The 21,528-nt window shown below is 40.3% G+C and overlaps 1 protein-coding gene across 10 annotated transcripts in view; it reads left to right on the forward strand.

Moving 5' to 3' along the window:
• The window catches only part of usp54b (ubiquitin specific peptidase 54b), a 192,239-nt gene that overhangs the window by 98,284 nt on the left and 72,427 nt on the right, over positions 1 to 21,528 (forward strand). For 7 of the 10 annotated variants that reach the window (XM_073815523.1, XM_073815519.1, XM_073815522.1 and 4 more), the window contains 11 exons: positions 2,089 to 2,238; positions 2,344 to 2,515; positions 4,088 to 4,264; positions 4,871 to 5,483; positions 6,934 to 7,061; positions 7,177 to 7,335; positions 7,835 to 7,954; positions 11,786 to 11,954; positions 16,188 to 17,125; positions 17,216 to 17,337; positions 17,759 to 17,899. In XM_073815523.1, the coding sequence (XP_073671624.1) occupies positions 2,089 to 2,238; positions 2,344 to 2,515; positions 4,088 to 4,264; positions 4,871 to 5,483; positions 6,934 to 7,061; positions 7,177 to 7,335; positions 7,835 to 7,954; positions 11,786 to 11,954; positions 16,188 to 17,125; positions 17,216 to 17,337; positions 17,759 to 17,899 (2,889 nt within the window). The remainder of the gene's footprint in view (positions 1 to 2,088; positions 2,239 to 2,343; positions 2,516 to 4,087; positions 4,265 to 4,870; positions 5,484 to 6,933; positions 7,062 to 7,176; positions 7,336 to 7,834; positions 7,955 to 11,785; positions 11,955 to 16,187; positions 17,126 to 17,215; positions 17,338 to 17,758; positions 17,900 to 21,528) is intronic. The other 3 variants (XM_073815529.1, XM_073815524.1, XM_073815525.1) reach the window with 2 other exon arrangements.

The following is a 21,528-nucleotide window of genomic DNA, read 5'->3' on the forward strand; positions in this document are numbered from 1 at the left end:
CGGCTTGAGTCAGGCGTGACCTTTTGGCGTGATTACATCACGCTGGTGCATCACAAGGCTAGTGCAAGATGAGAAGTTGGGGTTAAAAATTACTTTTTTTGTCGAAAAACCTATTGTTTTGTTAGATAACACCCTTACGGTACATTCACACAGGGGGTAAGCGTTACCGCTTCCCATTCTCTTTTATTGGGTGACGTCATGCGTTGTCGAACTGAATTGTGGATCCTGCAGCACTGCGTTACTGCCTTGCTTACGGCAAAAGATGAACATTTCTCAACTTTTCAAGTGGCAACGTGTGCGTCAGCCAATCAGATCGCCTTATGCAAATAACCTAGACAGTGCCAGCCAATTACGTTTATGGAAAGCCGGAGCATGTTTTGCTGCCACTGTGATTGGCTGTTGGCCTCGCTTCAGATAAGCCTTCCGTTAAGCGTTAACGCTTTCGCCCTGTGTGAATGTACCCTTATGCCTCAGTTGGATCGTTTAGAGCAGGGGTTTTCAAACTGTGGGTCGCACAGTGGGATAAGGTGGGTCACGCAAAGTCACTTTGCTTTTGTGGTGACTGACACAAAGAACAATTTAGTCCAACTCATGACTAGCAATGACAATGATTTTAAGATGATATACCATAAATTATTTAATTAATAAAATGACAAGGAAAATAAAAAATGCTCAATTATAAAAGAGGTAAAATGTGTAATTTTCTCATATTTCCATTTGGAAATATGTTGGTGGGTCCCAGGATACAATATAACTATCTGAGTGGGTCACAAAATGAAAAGTTTGGGAACCACTGATTTAGAGCCCTTTGAAGCTGCATTAAAACTGTAAACTGTTGAGGTCCACCTGAAATGTTTTCCTCAAAAAACTTAGTTTCTTCTTGACTGAACAAAGAAAGACATAAAGCAATATTCTACTTTCATAAAAAATATCTGATAATTTACTCAACCCCATGTCATCCAAGAAGTTTAAAACGAAGTTCTGGGTAGAACCATATAGTGCTATGTAGAACCCCGTATGGTTCTTCATAGGTGCTATATAGCACTAAAAATGGTTCCTCTATGATTACGAGCCAAGAACCACTTTTAGTGTTATTTAGCACCGATTGTTTTAAAAGGGTACATTATACTACAATTTACTACAGTTTGCTATCTTTCATGTGCAAATGCAGACTTCACACAACACACACTCCTGAGGTATTTTTAAACTGTTAGCTAAATATAAATTTTTACATTGGCCATTGTGCCAATTTTGACTGTGTATTTTGTGTCTCTAGCAGAAATCTTCACGTTTAGGCAAAAAATGTAAAAGTGGGCCTTGAGAACCCTATTTCTGCTTTTACGCTCCGTCTAGCACGGGTCCGATTGGACAAGTGATTGGTTCTGTCAGCTTACTTGAACATCTATCAAACTGTCTTCCCTTAATGTCAAGCCCTTATCTTGTTTACAAGATTTCTTCTTCTGAACTACAGTACAGTATAAATCTTAGTAAACTGATGTTGAAACATTTAAAGGTGCAATATCCACAAAATTTGCCTCTCTATCTCTGATTGATAAAGACATTTTTACGTGGGTTGACTTCAGATGATGTCATACTCATATAACCCATGAAATCGTTATTATTATAAGCTTATTGTTGTGAATCGAGGTAATGTAAGGAGACAGTTTTATATACTATACTCAATAACTTGTTTTTGTTTAATTTTAACCAAAAAGTTACGGATTGTACACTCTTAGAAAAACAGTACAAAGTTGTACTTTTTTGTGACTGGGACTTTACCTTTAAAAAGGTCCTAATATGTACCATTTGGATACATCTAAGGTACCAGCGTGTACCTTAGATGTACCAATATGCAAATTAGGTTACTTTTTGGAAGGCTACTGCAAGTTTTGTACCTCCATGTACCTTTTTTCTGATAGTGTAGCTTTAATTAAAAACACATTAAGGCGGTTGTTTACATTAATCATCATATCAATCGTGATGTATCATAAAAGCTAAATACTAAAATACATAAAAAGCTAACCCCCACTCAAAAACAACATGTGAATGATCCTTAAAGTCAGTTTTGTCTGTTTTCTCGCCTCACAGTTGTTCTACCGTGTGACGGATGAGCGGGCCAAGCAATCAGAGCTCTACCTTGTGGGCATGGTGTGCTACTACGGCAAGCATTACTCCACCTTCTTCTTTCAGACCAAGATACGCAAGTGGATGTATTTTGATGACGCACATGTGAAGGAGGTAATGATACATACTCTTCTTACCAGCAGCTGGCTTGAGTGTTTCTAATTCTAAGGTTGGATACCAAAGTCTAAGGTTGGTGCCGGATGTGCTGATTTCTCATAGATCGGACCTAAATGGAAGGACGTGGTGTCGCAATGTATAAAGGGCCACTACCAGCCGCTTCTGCTGCTGTATGCTGATCCCAGAGGGACGCCTGTGTCATCGCAGGACACGCTGACAACACAGCTAGATCTGCACCACAGCAGCAAAGCTGGATACGACAGCGAAGACTCCGGTGAGACTAACAGAAAGTGAGAGATGGGACAGAGAGGGTTAAACAAAAAATATGACCTCTAAAATTGTCAGCAGCATACTTATAGAAATAGTTTATCGAGAAATTAACTTATTTTAAGTTACAAGCCATTTTAACTATAATTTTTTTATAAATACAATAGCTGATATTTTATTTGGGGGCTTTTAAGCTACAAAAAAGCAAGCATTTCGTTTAAAACCATCGAGAAGCTTTATGTGAGCAAGTTATTATTGACTTAAATTCTCAATTTTAATGAGCATTTATGATAGATGCTATATATTGATCTTTTTGTGGTTTATGTCTTTTAAAGTGGTCATATGATGGGATTCTGTTTTTCTTTGTCTTTGGAGTGTTAAAAGCTGTTTGTGCATATAGAAAATCCATAAAGTCGCAAAGACTAAAGTCTCAAACCCAAAGAGATACAGTCTCTATATTTTTTCTTAAAGTGAAGCCCACCTAAAACGCCTCATTCAAACACATCCCCACATTTCTTAGTAGTCATAGTATGGGAAGAATTGCATAACACCGCCCAAATGTATACGCAAAGACAACTTAACTTTTATTCTTGCTGTAGTATTGTTGCCTCCGCCGCCATGTCATGGAGACACTGTACTTTGGGAGCTGATAGTCGAAATATGGAATGGGGCGTAACATTTACGTCACACGCTTGATGTATTCAGCCAATCACAACTCACTGGACAGCTGGCCAATCAGAGCACAGCGCGCTTTCCAGAATAATGAGCTTTGTAAAAATCAATACATTTCAGAAGGGCAAGTCATAGAGGTGAAACAATAATGTACGGTATTTGGAAAATAATGTGTTTTTTTTACCTTAAATCGCGTAAACACGTTGCATTACATCAAATGCACAAAATAATGTTTGTTTGGCAACGTCACATGACCCCTTTAAATTATTTGCTTATAAATCAGACAGATTTTTTCACTAACAATAGAGATTATTATCTAAACAGCTGTTTATGAGCACTATTTATTCATTACACATTTAAGCGAACATTTTATAAACTCACAGTGTACGTTGCAGGATCATGGTATCACAGACAGCAATATATTAATAATCAATGAGTCCATGTTTGGTCATCTCAGATTTTGTTATGAAGATAAAAATTTGGATTTATTAGTTTTGCAATATGATGCAAGTGTATATTATGGTGTATTTCCCTATGTCATTTAAGATCAGTTGGACCCGGAAGCGGTGCATGATGTCAGACCTTAAGTGTCACATAAGGTGCTTGCCAACCTGTGTGCCTGCGTAGTAGCTGAAACAACCTCGAAAATGTGTTTTTTGAGCTTAAGAAACTAAAGTTTTGATGCAGTTAATTTCAGGTTTAATTGTTGGTCAGAAATATGTTGTTTAATAGTGATTTTTTAGCACACGATTTTAGAGATGTCTGTCTTTCCCCATTGAAGTAGATTGGACTTTACTCTTGCTTGACTGAATTAGCTGCCTGGGGGCGTTGCAAACATGGCCGCCTAGTGGCGCGACTTCCTTAATGGGACTTTTTGCTAACTAACTCTTTTACTGAATGTCCTCAGGAAGGGAGCCGTCGATTTCAAGTGATACACGCACAGACTCTTCCACAGACAGCTACAGCTACAAGCACTCTCGATCGCACCACGAGTCCATGGCCTCCCATTTCTCTTCTGACTCTCAGGGAACTGTGGTGTGTAATCAGGACAGCAGCGGTTCCCAGAACAGCATGGACACTGCAGGTGCTCCAGCTCAAAATTATTGTGTCATGTTTTGTGGACTGGAAAATCTTATTTTGCACAAAATACTATTAATAAAACTAGGGCTTCACGATATTAAAGAAAATATGACTTGCTCAAAAATACGATATGCAATATAATAATGCTTTGTAAAATTTACTGTTAGTGAAAATGTAATAGACATCTTACCATAGCCCAGAAATAAATAAAAAAAATAAATAAAACCAAACCACCTGTAATCACTGTTGACTTGGCATACATGATGAAATATCATACATCCTGGCAAAAACAACTTCTAACCAAATTCAATCCGGACTATATCGGGTCTATAATCGTCACAAGTATCATGATTCGATTATGATTGTTATGTCACCGATTCCATTAAATCTGATATTTTGATGCATCCTCACTTTTTAATCGTAAAAACTTTTATATTAAACATCCCTAGTCTATAAGTAACCTAGACGGCTATTGCTTGCTGGGTTTAGATATTAGATATCTATTTTACGGCCCTATTCAAAGTTTCAGAGGGAGCACATGATTTGCAATTGCTATTTTTTTTTTTAGTTTTAGGACTGTTGACCAAACATTCCAATTTTTTTTCTTCAGGGGAGGTTCTTAAAGATCAGGCCACTCCCCTTTGTACGCAGAGGCCTTCCTCTTCTGCCCATTTGCAGGATTACAAAGAGACTGTAAATATGATTCACAGCAGACCCCTCTCATCGTCCTCAAGCTCAGGGGTGGGTGGATCAGAGGCTGGTGCTCAAGCTAGAGACTGGGAGGACGAGAGCACCAGTAGCGAGTCAAAATCCAGCTCCAGTGGAGGCCGCTATCGGCCAACCTGGAGACCCAGGAGAGAGGCCCTGAATATTGACAGCATCTTGAGCCGGGAGAGGCATCGGCCACCCGGCTATGCCACGGCCGGACCCTCCCCGCTGCCGGAAGATGTTGTAACACCCAATAAAAATGAACTGGTTTCAGGGGCTGCTGAAGAGGATTCAAACGTAGCAGCAATAGAAAGAAATTTGACTGATGGCTCAGGGGGCGTGTCAGAGTTGGGGGTGGAGCATTTACACATCCCACCTCCTTTAAGAGGCATGGAGCAGCAGCCACGGCTGATTCAAAGGATGGAGAGTGGCTATGAAAGCAGCGAGAGAAACAGCAACAGTCCTATCAGCATGGACATGCCCCTCAGTGACAACCCAAACACCAATGCACACAGGTAACAAGCCCAAATTGACCTTATGTATGTAAGAACTTTATGTCTTAAGTAGCATGGGCAAATTTTAAGCAAAAGCCAAAAACACATTGTATGAGTCAAAATTATTGTTTTTTTTATGCAAATAATAAGGATATAAAGATTATACAGTTTTCTTAATGAATGTAATTTATGGTGGTCCAGGTTCACAGGTACACTCACCTAAAGGATTAATACTTATACTGTGTTTGACCCCCTTTTGCCTTCAGAACCGCATTAATGTACGTGGCATTGATTCAACAAGGTGCTGAAAGCATTCTTTAGAAATGTTGGCCCATATTGATAGGATAGCATCTTGCAGTTGATGGAGATATGTGGGATGCACATCCAGGGCACGAAGCTCCCGTTCCACCACATCTCAAAGATGCTCGATTGGGTTGATATCTGCTGACTGTGGGGGGCCATTTTAGTACAGTGAACTCTTTGTCATGTTCAAGAAACCAATTTAAAAATGATTTGAGCTTTGTGACATTGTGCATTATCCTGCTGGAAGTAGCCATCAGAGGACGGGTACATGGTGGTCATAAAGGGATGGACATGGTCAGAAACAATACTCAGGTAGGCTGTGGCATTTAAACGATGCTCAGTTGGCACTAAGGGGCCTAAAGTGTGCCAAGAAAACATCACCCACACCATTACACTACCACCACCAGCCTGCACACTGGTAACAAGGCATGATGGATCCATGTTCTCATTCTGTTTACGCCAAATTCTGACTACCATCTGAATGTCTCAACAGAAATCGAGACTCATCAGACTAGGCAACATTTTTCCAGTCTTCAACTGTTCAATTTTGGTGAGCTTGTGCAAATTGTAGCCTCTTTTCCTATTTGTAGTGGAGATGAGTGGTACCCGGTGGGGTCTTCTGCTGTTGGAGCCCATCCACCTTAAGGTGTGCGTGTTGTGGCTTCACAAATGCTTTGCTGCATACCTCGGTTGTAACGAGTGGTTATTTCAGTCAAAGTTGCTCTTCTCTCAGCTTGAATCAGTCGGCCCATTCTCCTCTGACCTCTAGCATCAACAAGGCATTTTCGCCCACAGGACTTCCTTTTCACACCATTCTTTGTAAACCCTAGAAATGGTGTGTGAAAATCCAAGTAACTGAGCAGATTGTGAAATACTCACACCGGCCCGTTTGGCACCAACAACCATGCCATGTCAAAATAGCTTAAATTACCTTTCTTTCCCATCCTGACATTCAGTTTGGAGTTCAGGAGATTGTCTTGACCAGTTCCATACCCCTTAATGCATTGAAGCAACTGCCATGTGATTGGTTATTTAGATTATTGCATTAATGAGAAATTGAACAGGTGTTCCTAATAATCCTTTAGGTGAGTGCATATGCCATAGTAGAACAGACACAGCAAATAAACTGATGTCTGAATGTAATGACAGCTCTTGTCTTGTGCCTCAGGGACAATGGCAGTAAGAAGCCCGTAACTTCGGGGCCCTCCTGGCGTACAGTGCCCAAGTCCAAAAGTAGCGGTGCCATCCTGCAAGACCTCAAATCCCCCATCTGGAGCAGCACTCCATTGAATTTGGGTGAGTCAAAGCTGATGTTTGCCCATTTTCCTTAACCCACTGTTGCTACTTGCATTTAAGATTCTGGGACTTGGAAATTTTTACTTATTGATATGTCTTGTTTGTGTATGTATAGGAGAGGGCCGCAGTGAGCTGGATGAGTTACAGGAAGAAGTTGCCCGCAGGGCACGACAGCAGGAGCTGCAGAAGAAGAAGGAAAAGGAGAGAGAAGCAGCCCAGGGCTTCAACCCCAGACCCAGCAAGTTCATGGACTTGGATGAACTTCAGCACCAGGGTAAATACCACACAGGGTAAAACATAACAGGCAAGGAGAGATGAATTAAAGATTTGTGGGAAATCCCTGCTAAACTAGCCACCCCAGTCCGTTTCGATGGTTTTGGTCACTTTAGCACGACCGGCTGGGAGGCCAAATGCTTTATGCTGGTTTAATGGATCGTTTTTTATAGCAGGAAAGTAAAAGTTTATACAGTAAGATCTTCTTCTGATGATAAAATGATTATAAGCACTATGCAAAATGTTACTGTAATATCTCAAATCACTATGTTCTCTAGCCAGTGTGCATGGTGTGTGTACGCATATGTCTTATTATGTTTCTGAGTTGTGTCGGTGGCGCTCAACTGTGCGCTTGTGTCAATGGACGCCTCCATTTCCGGTAAGCTGTGCGAACTTCATAAGCGCTGTGTTCCCGAGAACACGCTGATAGCTCCTGTGGCCGGTATTCGTGCGTGTATGAGCGTGTTTTCAGAAACCTGGCCTTGGTGTGTCAATTGCAGGGAAGGGGGGCAGTTTTGAACACTGCCTGGCAGAGGCTGACTCTCTGTTAGAGCAGTCGCTGCGCCTGGAGCAGGCGGGGGACACCGCTACAGCCCTGGCGCTCTCCCATCACGCTGTGTGTAAGTAATTCTAACCTGCCTCTGCTTGCTACGCCCAACTCCTACGCTACCTGTTCGGGTAACCGTTACTTACCTGGCATACGCTGTTTCCATTTAGAAGTCCATTTAGTAAATGTTCTTGCTACGTTGACACGAAGGTACAAGTAACATTACAACACTGCCTTCCCTTCCTGCAGCACCCCTATAAGTGTGTGTGGCGTGTTTGCTTTTGTCTGTCTGTTTCTTTATCCGCGCCTGTTTTTCTCGCTTGTGTCGTGTTTTGTCATCATCTTGTCTGTATATCTGTATATTTGTGTCAGCGATGTGATCCGAGTAACAGTTTAACTGATACTCGGATTCTGATTGGTTGAGCAGGCATGTGGCTTTGCCTGTTGATTGTTGTATACGAATGATAATGTCATGCTATTAAAAAAACGGAAGGAAACAAAATTGAACAATAACCACATTATGTTTGCAAATTCTCTTTTGATCTATTTGTATGTACTGTATATGAATTAAATAGGCCTCATTCATGGCTGCACACTAAGTGTGCTTGGTTAGGTCCAAATCCATTCTAAATATTGTCTGACATAATATTGCAAACCCCTTATAAATCCTTTTTGGTGAAAGGATTGTGATTTCTTCTGAGCCGCCATATGGGGATACTGCAGTACAATCCTGCCTAAATCTTAATCCTTCCCAGATTGACAAAAAAACTAAAAAATGCCTGCTCGTGTATCTCGCATTTACCTGGAACAGATTTCGTTCAGATTGCTGGTGGACCTGCTTAAATGATTAATAAAAGCAGGGAATTTAACCATGACAAAACTCTCCATAAGCTCTGTGTTCGCAAACCTTACATATCTGTCTCGCTTTGTTTGCATATAGGTGTACATATAGGTGCAGCAAAGCCTTAATATATGTAAAATAAAGATTTAAAGCTTTTGTAAGTATTACCGCTTATGAAATCCAGCAGACCTTCTTTGAATGATAATATTCCACTTTGCCCAAACCACATGTAGTTGGGGAAGACATTTTAAATGTCCAATTTTATAGGGATCTCTTAATGCAATATAATATACATAACTATATTATCAGTGGTGTAAAAATACCTTTCAAAAATTAACTGTTATGTTTTTATTACCTTAGATTAAGCCATTTTAATCTACATACACGGTCTCCTTACATGGAAGTCTCTGTCATGTTTCTACAGCAGTGGTTCTCAAACATTATTTATGGCCCCCTTAAAGAAAATATAACACATATGACATAAAACTTTCTTAAAATTAGAATCAAACAAAACATATTAAATTATACAATGTAGTGCTGTTGGTTAGTAGCCTTATTTTTCTGGGGTTTTATTACACAGATTTTATGATCAATTAATGTATTTTATAAAAGGGCCCCCCTAGCACCATCCCACGGCCCCCAGTTTGAGAACCACTGTTCTACAGTAGCCATAAACAGCCCAACCATTTTACAGAGCGCATTTCATCATTACGTTGTCTTAGGCAACGACATGTTTGTCCTGTGGTGTCTACCGTAGCATCGCTATGTGTTTTGAAATGAAGGGGTGAGCTGTGCACTTGTTGTTGGTTGCAATTCGCAATCTCACCGCTAGGTGCCGCAAAAACTCACATTGGACTTTTAACTATGCGTTCGCACCAGATTGTGTTATTCGCATGTAGTTGGACGCTTTAACAATTTTAGTTAACTTGCTTCATTCGCGCGTGAAATTCGCATCATTTGCGCGTGAAATTTTTGTCATTTGTGCATGAAATTTGTGAGATTCAGACACAAATATTCTCAATTTATATACAAAGCTTCAACTTACCATGTCTGACCTCCTCACTTTCTTTCTTCCAAGCAAGATCCTTTTTATAGTTTCTATAAAAGTACAAAGATCGTACAGCTCCGGGTGGCCACATACAGCGACAATGATTTTGTCCACCACTGTTGTCTCTTATTTCTACCTCAGCTTGCTAAGTCGTAATGGTTAATTCGGCGAATATCTAATACCTAAGTAAGTTCAACATGCGTGTCTAACCCCTGAATCGCTCAATTCGTGCTGTGTCATTCGCACCGCGTCATTTGCGCTGCCTCATTCGTGCCGCAGGATGTTACGCATTGACTTAACATGTAAATCACTTGCGCTTAACGCTTCATTCGTGTCTGGTGTGAATGCACCATAATGCACAATTTGATCCCAAAGCGAAGTTTTGGGATGTGTATAGTTTATTACGGGCCAGATTTACTAAACATGGCAAATTATCATGAGAGCGCAATTTCAATAAAGCGCCGATGGGTGTGGAAATCTCTGTGGGTGATTTACTGACAAGGGTCAGGTTAAAGAACACAGGCGCAAAATTATAATTTCCATATTAACCAATGCAATCTATCAAGAGCAGCGCAAATTAACATAGGGTTTAAGACATGCTTTTTAAAGCATTAAATAATGATGCAAATACCAATATATTGACAAGCGCAGACCTTAGTAAATCACGTTGAACGACTTTTTTTAAATACACTCTTTTCATAAATTTTGCGTCTGAACAGAAAACACCTACAAATGCATATGGAATAAGGTCAGTCCCAAAAACAACTGTGGCTATTCATCACTATTTTAGTCTTTTTAGTAAATTCTAGTAATTTTAACAGCAAAATAGACTTTGGCGTTTGTATATTTGGCCCTATATGTGTCTGTGCATCCATCTTTGTGTGTTTTGTTTCTGGCTGTCGCTTCCTGTGTCTTCAATGTCCCGTGGCTTGCCTTGGTGTGCTGTCCTATACTCTGCCTCCTTGCACCCCTCCAGAATGCCGTCAGTTCCTTTTCAACTCGCTGAAAGCGAGTCTTGTAAGCTAGCTTAGGCACAGCTGGTGTTGACAGCAGTAAATGTTCTCAAAATAGCACTTTTATGATAGGCAGAATTAATGCTAAACCAGACTTACTGTAAATGAAACAGGTTCAAGGGAACCATGGCAACACTAACCTCTCATGCGGATTTCCATGTAGCAACCATAGACAGGAGAGCAACCAAATCATCTGTTTCCTAATGCGAACTCATTTTGAGTTGCCAATTACATTGCAGGCGTTGAACATTAACCGGTGTGATCTGTGATGAATCTCAACATGTTATGTTTGGTACACTTTGTGTATGACCCAGTCACAGGTGTTGGTTTCTCTCTTGTTGTTCACCAGAGCACCTCTGTGCTTCTTCATAATATGATCTTTCTGAACTTAACATGTCACTCATTGTGAATGGGTTTGTTCAGTAAGCAAAATACTGCACATACACAAACAAAGCTCTGTTTCAAAACCTAGCGAGTTGCCTTGTTGCCAACGTAGGTAGCTGCCTTTTAAGACGTCATCATGAAACCTAAAAAAATTAATTTGGTAAAATTGTTAAGTAATAAATATATATTGGATCATATGGTCATAACATACATTTTTTTTTTATTTATTTATTTACATAGTTTCCCTTGGTTTGCTGCAATGCATTATGGGATTGTCCACTTTGCTGCCTTAAAATTTGGCTGCGACATTAAGATACCTTAAAATGCTACCTCTTTAGGTTTTGAAACCAAACAAATGTGTTTTATAATAACAAGCACGAGTTATTGTTATGAACCCACTAACGTTGATGAAATAGTGTGCAAAGCTTTGCCTATTGAACACAGCCTAGACCTCATTGTTGGGTAAAGGTGGGATTTATCCCACCATCACCCTCTCTCCTTTCTTTCAATTTCACTACTGTCTGCCCCTCATAACTCGGCTCTTCTTTTTTCTTTTCTGCATTTTTTTCTTCTGCTCTTTTCTTTCTTCTATCTTTTTGTTGTTCTTTTGCATTATAGCTAAACTAAGATTTTCCATGCATGAGGGCAGTGCTAACACTCATAGCAGGACAATGGCTGCTGACGCCAAGCTCCAAAAATGCATGAGGAGAGCGCGGGGCCTACAGCAGCGCATGCAACAACAGCAAGAGAACCAGCCGGAGCCCAGCCGCCCACAGGGGCCCTCCAGGTACCAGTACTGTCGTCACCCTGTGTGTCTAGATTATTCAGATGAACAGACCCCTGTGTCTATTCCCAACAAGCAATTTTGCGTTTATAAGACATCTAATAGCCGTCCAAACACAGCCAGACGTCTAGGCTAAATAAAGTATTGAATAAATAAATTAATAAAACCAAAAACACTGGAATCACTGTTGTCTTTGCTTACATAATTGAATATCATACATCTAAAAAAACAGAACCAAATTCAAGTTTATTTTGGGTTACTCATAACCGGACTATATTCTGTCTAGTTAACCTAGATGGTGAAATGATGGCTATTGCTTGCTGGGTGGTGTACAAGCATTGCTAAAAACAGTTCGACAGGGAGTGTGATGTAATGTATAAGCAGAGTTCATATTTGAATGCATAAAAATGCATGGATGAGGAAAAAGGTTTACTTTATGTACATTTATTATTAAAGGTACCGTTCTTTTTGTGTTTTTGCAGCTTTGATTGTTTTTAAAGTTCGCAATATATAACATGTGTTCATGTTTCATGTGTAAAAAACGTGGCATTTTTCCACACAATTTACTTATCTGTATACCGCTGTTTTCATTGTCCTCAAAACAGGCTGATGTCTTCCTTGTTCTGTGAAGCCCCTCCTTCAGAAATACGTAACGAGTTCTGATTGTGTAGCTTGTTTAGTGTGTTGTGATTCGATAGCAGCTTAGCTTGCCGTTAGCTTAGCTGGCGACTGACGTATTCCTGTGGGCGGAGTTTATTAAAAAACTGTTCTAGTGATGTCATTAAAGCAGGAAGTAGAGTGCTGTAGTCCAAACCGGTTGTTCGCTGTAGGCTTTGAAATGCGAATTCTGTTAAAGAAAATATATCGCCTGGCAGTGAACTTTGAGCTTTATCATTTTACAGGTATTATTTATGATATTACAGCAACATTACACACTAACTAAAGTTTTGTGTGTGTGTGTGCCTATGAGAAAAGCAAGTTAATTGATGTTTTTCTTAATTTTGATATATTATGTTTATCTTGTGGAATATTTAAAGACTTAATGGCATTTAGAAAGTCATTAAGAGAGAAGCACTTTGTGTGGTAATTAGTTTTAAATGGCACTAAGTGTTTGCTGTAAAAATGTATGATTCTTTTTTTAAGGTGGACCTTATCTTTATGTGCATGATCATATTCATTTCAGTTATTATTTTAGTGTGTTTACGCAACAAAGAGTAGTCTGCAAACCAACAGTGTACTTTCCCAACCATCTTCTAATTGTATCAAGACATTTGTTTAGTAAATTGTTTTGTAAATAATTTTTATTCACGTATTGCATTTTTGTGGTAATGAAAGCTGCGCTGTATTTTCTTTAGTGTGATTGTAATGTAATTTAGTGCCATTTGTAACATATTTTAGTCTTTATCATTTACATGCAATTTACCAGAAAGCCAATTCATTTCTTCTCTCCATCCAGATTATTAAAACAATCCTGATAATTTACTCACCCCCATGTCATCCAAGATGTTTATGTCTTTCTTCGTTAGTCGGAGAAAAAAAATAGTTTTTTATGAAAACATTACAGGATTTTTCTCCATATACTGGAGTTTTTGGAGTAAAAAACGGCTTGCAGTTTTAAATTGCAGTTTCAATACAACTTCAAAGGGCTCTAAGTAATCCCGAAACAACAAGAGAAACGATCATAATTTTCGCCCCCCCCCCCAAAAAAAAGTACTTCTCGTCTTGCACTAGCCATGTGATGCACCACCGCGACCTTGCGTATTAAGGTCGACTTAATCACGTCGAAAGGTCATGCTGTAAATATGTGAAAGCACACTTGCGGACATTAATTTATCATTCCACATACAACACCGGAACGGTCCTTTTCCACCACACTTGTAAACTTTAGAGCAATAGTTTTGCATACTGTACATCATGCATGACCTTTGGGTGTGATTACGTAATACGTAAGGTCACGCTGGTGCATCACAAGGAAAGTGTAAGATGAGAATTGGTGGTTAAAACGTACTTTTTTTGGCAAAAATTATTATCTTTTTTGCTAAATAAGACCATTAATCCTCGGTTGGGATCATTTAGAGCCCTTTGATGCTTCATTGAAACGGCAATTTTTAACTGCATTAAAACCGTTGAGGACTCCTGGAATGTTTTCCTCAAAAACCGTAATTCTTTTCAACTGAACAAAGACAGACATAAACATCTTGAATGACATGGGGGTGAGAAAATTATCAGAATTTTTTTAATGAAAGTGAAATAATCATCTAAAACCCCCCAACCTAGAAAATGCACTTTCTAGCAAAAAATGAGTCACCAGTGTGTGTGCAGAAACATACTGTTATTATACAAATTCATTTATTCTTCTTTGTGTAATCTCCTTTAAACCGAAACAGTCACACAAAACAGGCAGGTGGGGATCCCCTATCAATGTGATGTCACATTGATTACGCCCCAACCATAACCACTCAAAGACTCCGCCTTATGAGTGCGTAGTTCAACCTTCTTTCAGAGACACATTTTTTTATGTAGTCCAAAGCACGTGTAAGCGCTCTACCCCCTACTTTGCATACGGGGAGGAGTACAGAATCTTTATTTGCATTTAAAGAGACACAAAAAAACAGCACATTTTTCATTGCAGCCACAATTGGCCATGTTCAACATTGTATAATTGAAGATCTGTGGTGTATTTATTTACAGACAAATTCTATTTTTATATTGCCGAAAACACCTAGGTTAGGGGCCCTTTAACTTTCTGTTAGCCTAAGGATTGGACGCAGAAGTTAATAGCATTGGTAAACGACTATTTTCACTATTATCCATACACCTTACAGAATGCAGTTTTACTCCCAGGACAATGCAACAGCATCTGCAGCAACGTGTCCTAAGGAATACTGTTGCTTTGTTTGTTTTTATCCCCCACTTTCTTTTTTCCCTGAATCGATTGAAGGCGTTGATGTGATGTACGGTCTGACCTGGCCAAAGCCCCTTGGGTAATTACCAAGTGTAGTGCTTGAAGGAAGTATTTACAGTAAATGAGCACTGTAGCACATTAATCAGAGATGTTTACCTCTGCACCGAACTTCTCCTAGATCACCAATGTAACCACACTATAGATCAGGGGTTTACTGCCTCCCCAACCTAACACTTTTTGGACGTCTTTCTTCTTTGACACCTGTACTGCGTTTGTAATCATGCAATTGAATGAAGTTGGTTATTGTCATCTATTGTTTCATAAATACTGTGCATTCAGACGTTTAAAGCAACACTATGTAGTTTCCATGTAAAAATGACTTACAGCTCCCCCATATGGTTGAAAAGCGCAACAGTGCCTGGTATCAGACACTCTTCTGCAGGCAGGGGGAGGGGCGGGGCTGTGTTTCCTACCCTCCACCACCACTTTCAGAGTGTGCTTGTAGCAGCTAGGAGGCTGCTCAGGTTGCAGCAACAGTACAATTTGTCCAGTAAAAGTTGTTCTATCACTGAAATAATTTTAGAGACATTATTTAAAGGTAAAAAAACTACATAGTGTTGCTTTAACTCTTTTGGCATACAGGTATCAAAAATGTTTCAGGAACAGTTTGAAGCAGGCCTATTATTTCTGTGCTTCTTATATCTCAGTTTTCACACTGCTTTTTCACTTTCCTGCTATATAAAGGATAAATAAAGGTTCTTTTGTGTTTAAGTCTTTCATACCCAATTGCAAAATCATGTGAGATGTCAGATTTGAGTAATTTTGTGCTCAACTAGGAAACAAAAACACTGAGCAATGTGTCCCGCATCTGCCATCTTTCAGAGGCCTTTTTCCACTATTAGATAAAGATTTATCAGCAAATGAATCTATCACACGGGTCATCGACAGGGTCAGTGATGGCCGGTTGGATGCAGCACGATTGATGATGCTCTGATGGGATACTCTGCAGTGCTTTATTAGAGATGAATGCAGATAGGTTTCCCTTCTGGAGGAGAACCAATTAAGTATTCCCACATTCTCCGGTTCTGGGGAGCTTTTGGGAGTATTTACGGTGACTGTAACTCTGGTTTATGTGATGACTATGAAAATTATGTCAAGGTCGCATTGTGCGTCAGCTGTAGAAAGCACGTGAGGACTGTGTGTGTGTGTACTATATAAGAAGTGGCTCATGAATTTTGTAGCGTTGTGAAGGACGTAGGTCTCCTTGAATCTAATTCCTTATTTTTCTAACCAAAATCCTTTTTCTTTCCCTCTCTTTTTTTTCTCTTTAGTGAACAGCCTGGCAAGGTCCAAGTATTGTTGACAGACAATCAGGATTCTGTGCTTGGCCCATCCTCTCCTCAACACATAAAATCACCTCCCACCTGTACAAACTTCCCATCTCAAGCCTCTAGCCGACCATCGCTCAGCAACGCCCAACCTCCACCTTCTCAACCACACCCCCAAGAGCCCAATGAAGATAGTGATTGGTCAACAAAGAATGAAGAAAAATGGAGTCGTATGCAATTGTTAGACGTTCTTCACGTGTCAGGTGTCCGGATCCAGCCCATTCGCAAGCACCTGGCCATATCTCTTCCCGTTTTGCCCCTTGACTTCTGGGGTGCGGTGGGAGAAAACCAAGTAGTCTCCAGCCAGCAGCATCCTCAAGCTTTGTTTTCTCAATCTCTATCCCCAAATTCTTCTTTGTGGCAGGGCACTGCAGATGGTCCGGATCGGATACCCCAGTCCGACAAAGCCACCAGTCCGTCACCCGTGCCCCTTCATGTTGAAGAGAAGGGGCAGATGCCCCGAAGAGGCCCAATATGGCAGCCACTATGCACCGCTTCCCAGACACGCTCACCTGCCCTGTCTAACTCCGCTTCTAAACCAACCCCTCCTGTTGCTGCTCGTCATTGGTCTTCCTGGAGCCTGGATCGTCCTGACGCTGTCGTTACCCCATATGAGACGCCACCTGACCAGAACCAACGGACCCTTTCTCAACACGTGCAAGGAAGGCATTTTCCCCCTCACAGCCCCATGAGCACCAGAAAGAAAAGTGTCCCTGTGCACTCCACTTTCCCAAATGCCCCAGGCAAGGAGCTGGAACCCAAAGAGCTCGAAGACCAGGAACTCTCTGAATTGGACTCACTCTACCAGGCCAGTCTTCAGGCTGGCCCCAGTCCTGGCCGAGCCCTGCGTGGTACCAGCTCACCTGCTGTTGGGAGACCAGGTAAATGATCTATTTTGATAAACAGCACACTGTTTGATATCATTTTTTGAAAATAATGTAATTAATGCCAAACCTGGTTTCTTTGGACAGTACCTCCATCTGCAAGAAAGCTGCTCACTGGAGTAGGACGCTCTCGGACCCCCACGGCTGAGCTTGAGAGAACTGCTTACGGACCACCAGGTGGTTACAGCCCCACTGGGTACATGAACACGGTAAGATATAAATGTATGCATAGTTGTTTATACATTTGATTGCATACCTACCGCTGCTGGGATTCATTATTTAAATCTTATGTGTTCTCTTTTTTTCTGCATTTTTGTGGATATAGTATGTGTCAAACTAAATAGGCACATCTCTGTGTTATTATTGGAACAACACATTTTGTGTTACTTTTAACACAACTTGTGTTGTCACTTTTATTAATTTTAACACAAAATCATAAGTAATAATGTGTCAAATAGCATAACACAAAAAGTGTAAAAAATTAACTCATCTTTTTTTAAAGTGTACACCCTAAAAAATGCTGGGTTATTTTTAACCCAGTGTTGGGTCATGTTTATCATACTGCTTACAGTCTGTAAGCCTAATTATGTCTGGTTTCCTTCACGCTTTGTGTTTCTTTGTTCTCTGAAGCCCCTGTCTATGGCTACTCAAGGTCTGCAGTCGGGAGAGGAAGACCAATACGACGCGGATCACCTGCGACGCATTGCCCGCAGCCTGAGCGGAACCGTTATTGGACGGCGACAGAACCGCCTTGCCGTCACCAGGAGTTTTGTAAGTATCCCTTTTTTAGTCTTAAACTGCACACCATAGCACAACCAAGAAACTTGGTGACCTCAAAAGCTGACTATTTAGTCATTACTCTGTAAGAATTCTGCCCACATTAAAATCATTATAGCTGTACATTTAAGACAGTGCCTTATTTAATATGAGCAACTATATATATATAAAGTTGTGGCCCTATTGACTACTGGGGCGATCAAGAGGCATCTATGGTTGCCAAAAGAAGTGGGAAATCGGATATCTGTCCCAGAAACCTGATAAGAGTGCGGTTACATAAGCAAGAAAGAATGTTGACATCTAGCAGGTCCCTCTTTTAGGCTGATCGAAGGGCACTGCCTGTCTCCTGTCAGTCACATTATGGAAACTTTTGCACACGCTAAATTTACTATACAATTTGCTCATTTTTTAAAAGATGCTTAGTTCATATAGGGGTGGTTTTCTGGACAGAGTTTAGATTAAATCAGGACTAGGCCTTATTTATATTAGGACAATTAAGTTGTTTTTAAAAACACATTGCTGCTATGCATTTTGTAACAAAACAGTGGCACGGATATATTTAAAAATAGGTCAGTGCAAGCTGTTTTAAGTTGAAACAGCTCAAACATGCATTTTAGTCTGAGACTAGTCTTAAGCCCTGTCTGGGAAACTGCACCATAGTGTGTGTTTTTTATAATGTATTTAAATCTTATGCGTGTTCCCCACCACTTTTTGTGTAGCCATATGATGGGTAATTTGATTATGTTTTCGGGCACCAAATGGATGTAGTGCCATGTTTAAGACATTTCATAGTTTTAAATTCGTTTTACAAAATTTGTCCAAAAATCACATTATTCACTTCATGTATTTGTATACTTGTTCCTAATGTACAATTTTCTCTTAAAGTAGCTTTAGAGATGAAAATAATTTAAGTCCCACGTGTGTTATTTTTTCGTCTAATAAAAAATTACTTGAACAGATAACAGATTCAGTCTGGGCCTGTAAATATGTAACGGATACCTGTAATGTATGAATAAATACTATCAGGTGTTGTCTGAGTGTACTGGCACATGCAAGGACACAGATACAGTACAGTACACACATAACTTGTCAATGTCTTTCTAAGTCATACTGCCATCCAGTGTCCATATGCTGTAACTGTCACTCCATTAAAAAACACCTGGGGTCTTATTTATAGTCTTATACAGGACATATTATTCTGAATGTGAACATACTGTAAATACAACCTGCTTTAATATTTAGTTTAACAATAATTTTTTTAATTATGTGTATATGAATTGTTTCTATAGAACAGGAATTATCCTAATATACAGTGTAGTAGATAAACAAACTTATTTTATGAACAGGCAGTGGGAGACGGTGACTTCTTTTTTTGAGGGCGCTCGATGCGAAGTTTGTCACAAGATGTATGTAGCCTGTCATGTGTGTGGTTCGTAATTTCAAAATGTGTGTTTTGCTCGTCGAGTGATGTGCATCACGTGTCTTGTCAAAATAAATGCTGCAGTCGCATCTAAAGGGTTAATGATAAAAGAGACGCTTGCGTTTGCCAGATACTCGCATAATATCATGCGTAATCAAAGTTTAATGTTAAGGGAGTGTCTCATTTGTATTTTGTGAACGTGAGCGTCTCTTTTATCATAAACGGTTTTGATGTGTGTGCAGCAGGCACTTATTTTGACAAAACATGTGATACATATGGTTCACATGATGCAACAAACACATATTTTGAATTTGCGTTCCTCGGTTGAGCAGTCACGAGCTGCCACTGTTAACAGGTACATTTATGTATTTGTAATTGTAGTGTATTGTAAAAAAAAATGACTTTACTGGACTTGCATTTGGCAGACACTTTACTCTAAGTTCTGTTTATATACCAAACGTTACGTAAGGTGCATGTTAAATTGTTATTCATGCTAATAGTATGATAGTAAGAAAGCAATATAATAATAAGAAAAACAATTGCTTGTATACGATTTTTGAATACAGCACAACATATAAAGAAAAGTATAAGAAAACCCCAACAATATCATTAAATTGCCCACGTCATGCATACATGCACTTTATAAATAAGACCCCTGAATTGTTTCACGCCTAGCTTAACTTTTGGCATGTTTGTGTGATTTAATTCCCCATCTTATCCTCTCTTTAACTTTCCCCACTTTACTCATCATCTGCTGTGTGTGACTGAATGGACTTACTCTGCCTTCTGCATATAAATGTTTATGTGTGTCTGTGCCATGAGCATAAAGTTGGGCGATGCCGGGGTTACATCACATCAGTGCTCTGTGTACTCGCCTAGTTGTCTTCCGTGTCCGTCAGAGCTTCATGTGCCTCAACCCAGCTGTCCTCATCTCCTTCCATCATATTCATCCATTTCCCATCAGCCTGGGCCCTTGTGGAGAGGCCCCAGGTAATACTCACTCTCATTTTCCACTTCATTGACCTTCTCCATCCAGAGGGGCATTGATTTACAGTACATCTTCCACTTTGTATTCATGCTTTGGTTTAGTCCATGTGCCACTAAACAGTGTGTATCCTGTGTGCCATTGCTTTCACACCATAGTGCTGCATGTTAACTGGTTGTTTTCTCTTTGATTGGTCTGGATCCCTATTCCTACCCCACTGCAGGACATCCCCAAAGGTTCTCCGAGTTTCTGGCTGTGTTTGACCGGCGTTAAGCTCTCTCCTGTGGGCAGCACTACAGTCCAGCATTGAGTTCATATCCAAACCACTGGACCGACCTCCAATGCTTAATTGGCTTTGGACACAACTAGAAGACACGTGGTACTTCAGCCCTGGACGTTTTCCCAGAATACCCTTTGTGCACACTCAATCCCATGCTCTTCACCGCATCTTGGAGGGCTGGAAGGAGCATGAGCCTGATCCAGACCTGACGACAGCTTCAGTCACCCTGCAATTTTTCTTCCGTTACCGTGCGCTTTTCCTATCATGCAAAACACTCAATCCACCGCATGTCGGAAAGAGATACGATAACCCATTTTTCTTTTTTGGGAGGCGTGTACAACAATGGGATGGTGTGAGGCTTTTGGGTGTACACTAACCTACCTGTATGGTCAGCCCTGCAGCATGCAATGTTAGAAGCGTGGGGCTCAGACTAAGACCCCCGCAGTGATCCAATCAACCCAGAGCACTTAACTCAATTAAATGCTTTTTAATGGGAAACATTCATTTGTATGCGTGTGTGTGCATGTGAATGCGTGTTTGTCTGGTGTGTGTGTGTGGAGAGAGGAGAGGGCCTTGTTTAAACCTGCCCACCCCTTCGTCACCTATCGTAAAGGACACTTATTATTCATCTTACTGATGCAAATCCTCAGCAAGCGACTTGAAAACTGCTGAGCGTCTTTTCCTAACTTGTTTTGGATGGTACCTGCAGATGTGAAAAACGTACACCTGCAAAGAGATGAGAGATGTTTTGTATGATGTCATCTCTCCGCTCTGGTGCTTTTTCTCAAAGCTGGCATGTAAATCTGCAACCCTGGTATGGAGAGCAGACAAAACTGATCTGTTGTAATCTTTTCCTCCTATTTCTGATACGGGCATTTCCTGTAGCGCACAGCTGTTTTGTGTCTCCGGTTACAGGCAAAGACTGTACGTGTTTGATC

Source organism: Paramisgurnus dabryanus, chromosome 1 (genome assembly GCF_030506205.2).
Source record: "Paramisgurnus dabryanus chromosome 1, PD_genome_1.1, whole genome shotgun sequence".
In the NCBI taxonomy this organism is placed as follows: Eukaryota; Metazoa; Chordata; class Actinopteri; order Cypriniformes; family Cobitidae; genus Paramisgurnus; species Paramisgurnus dabryanus.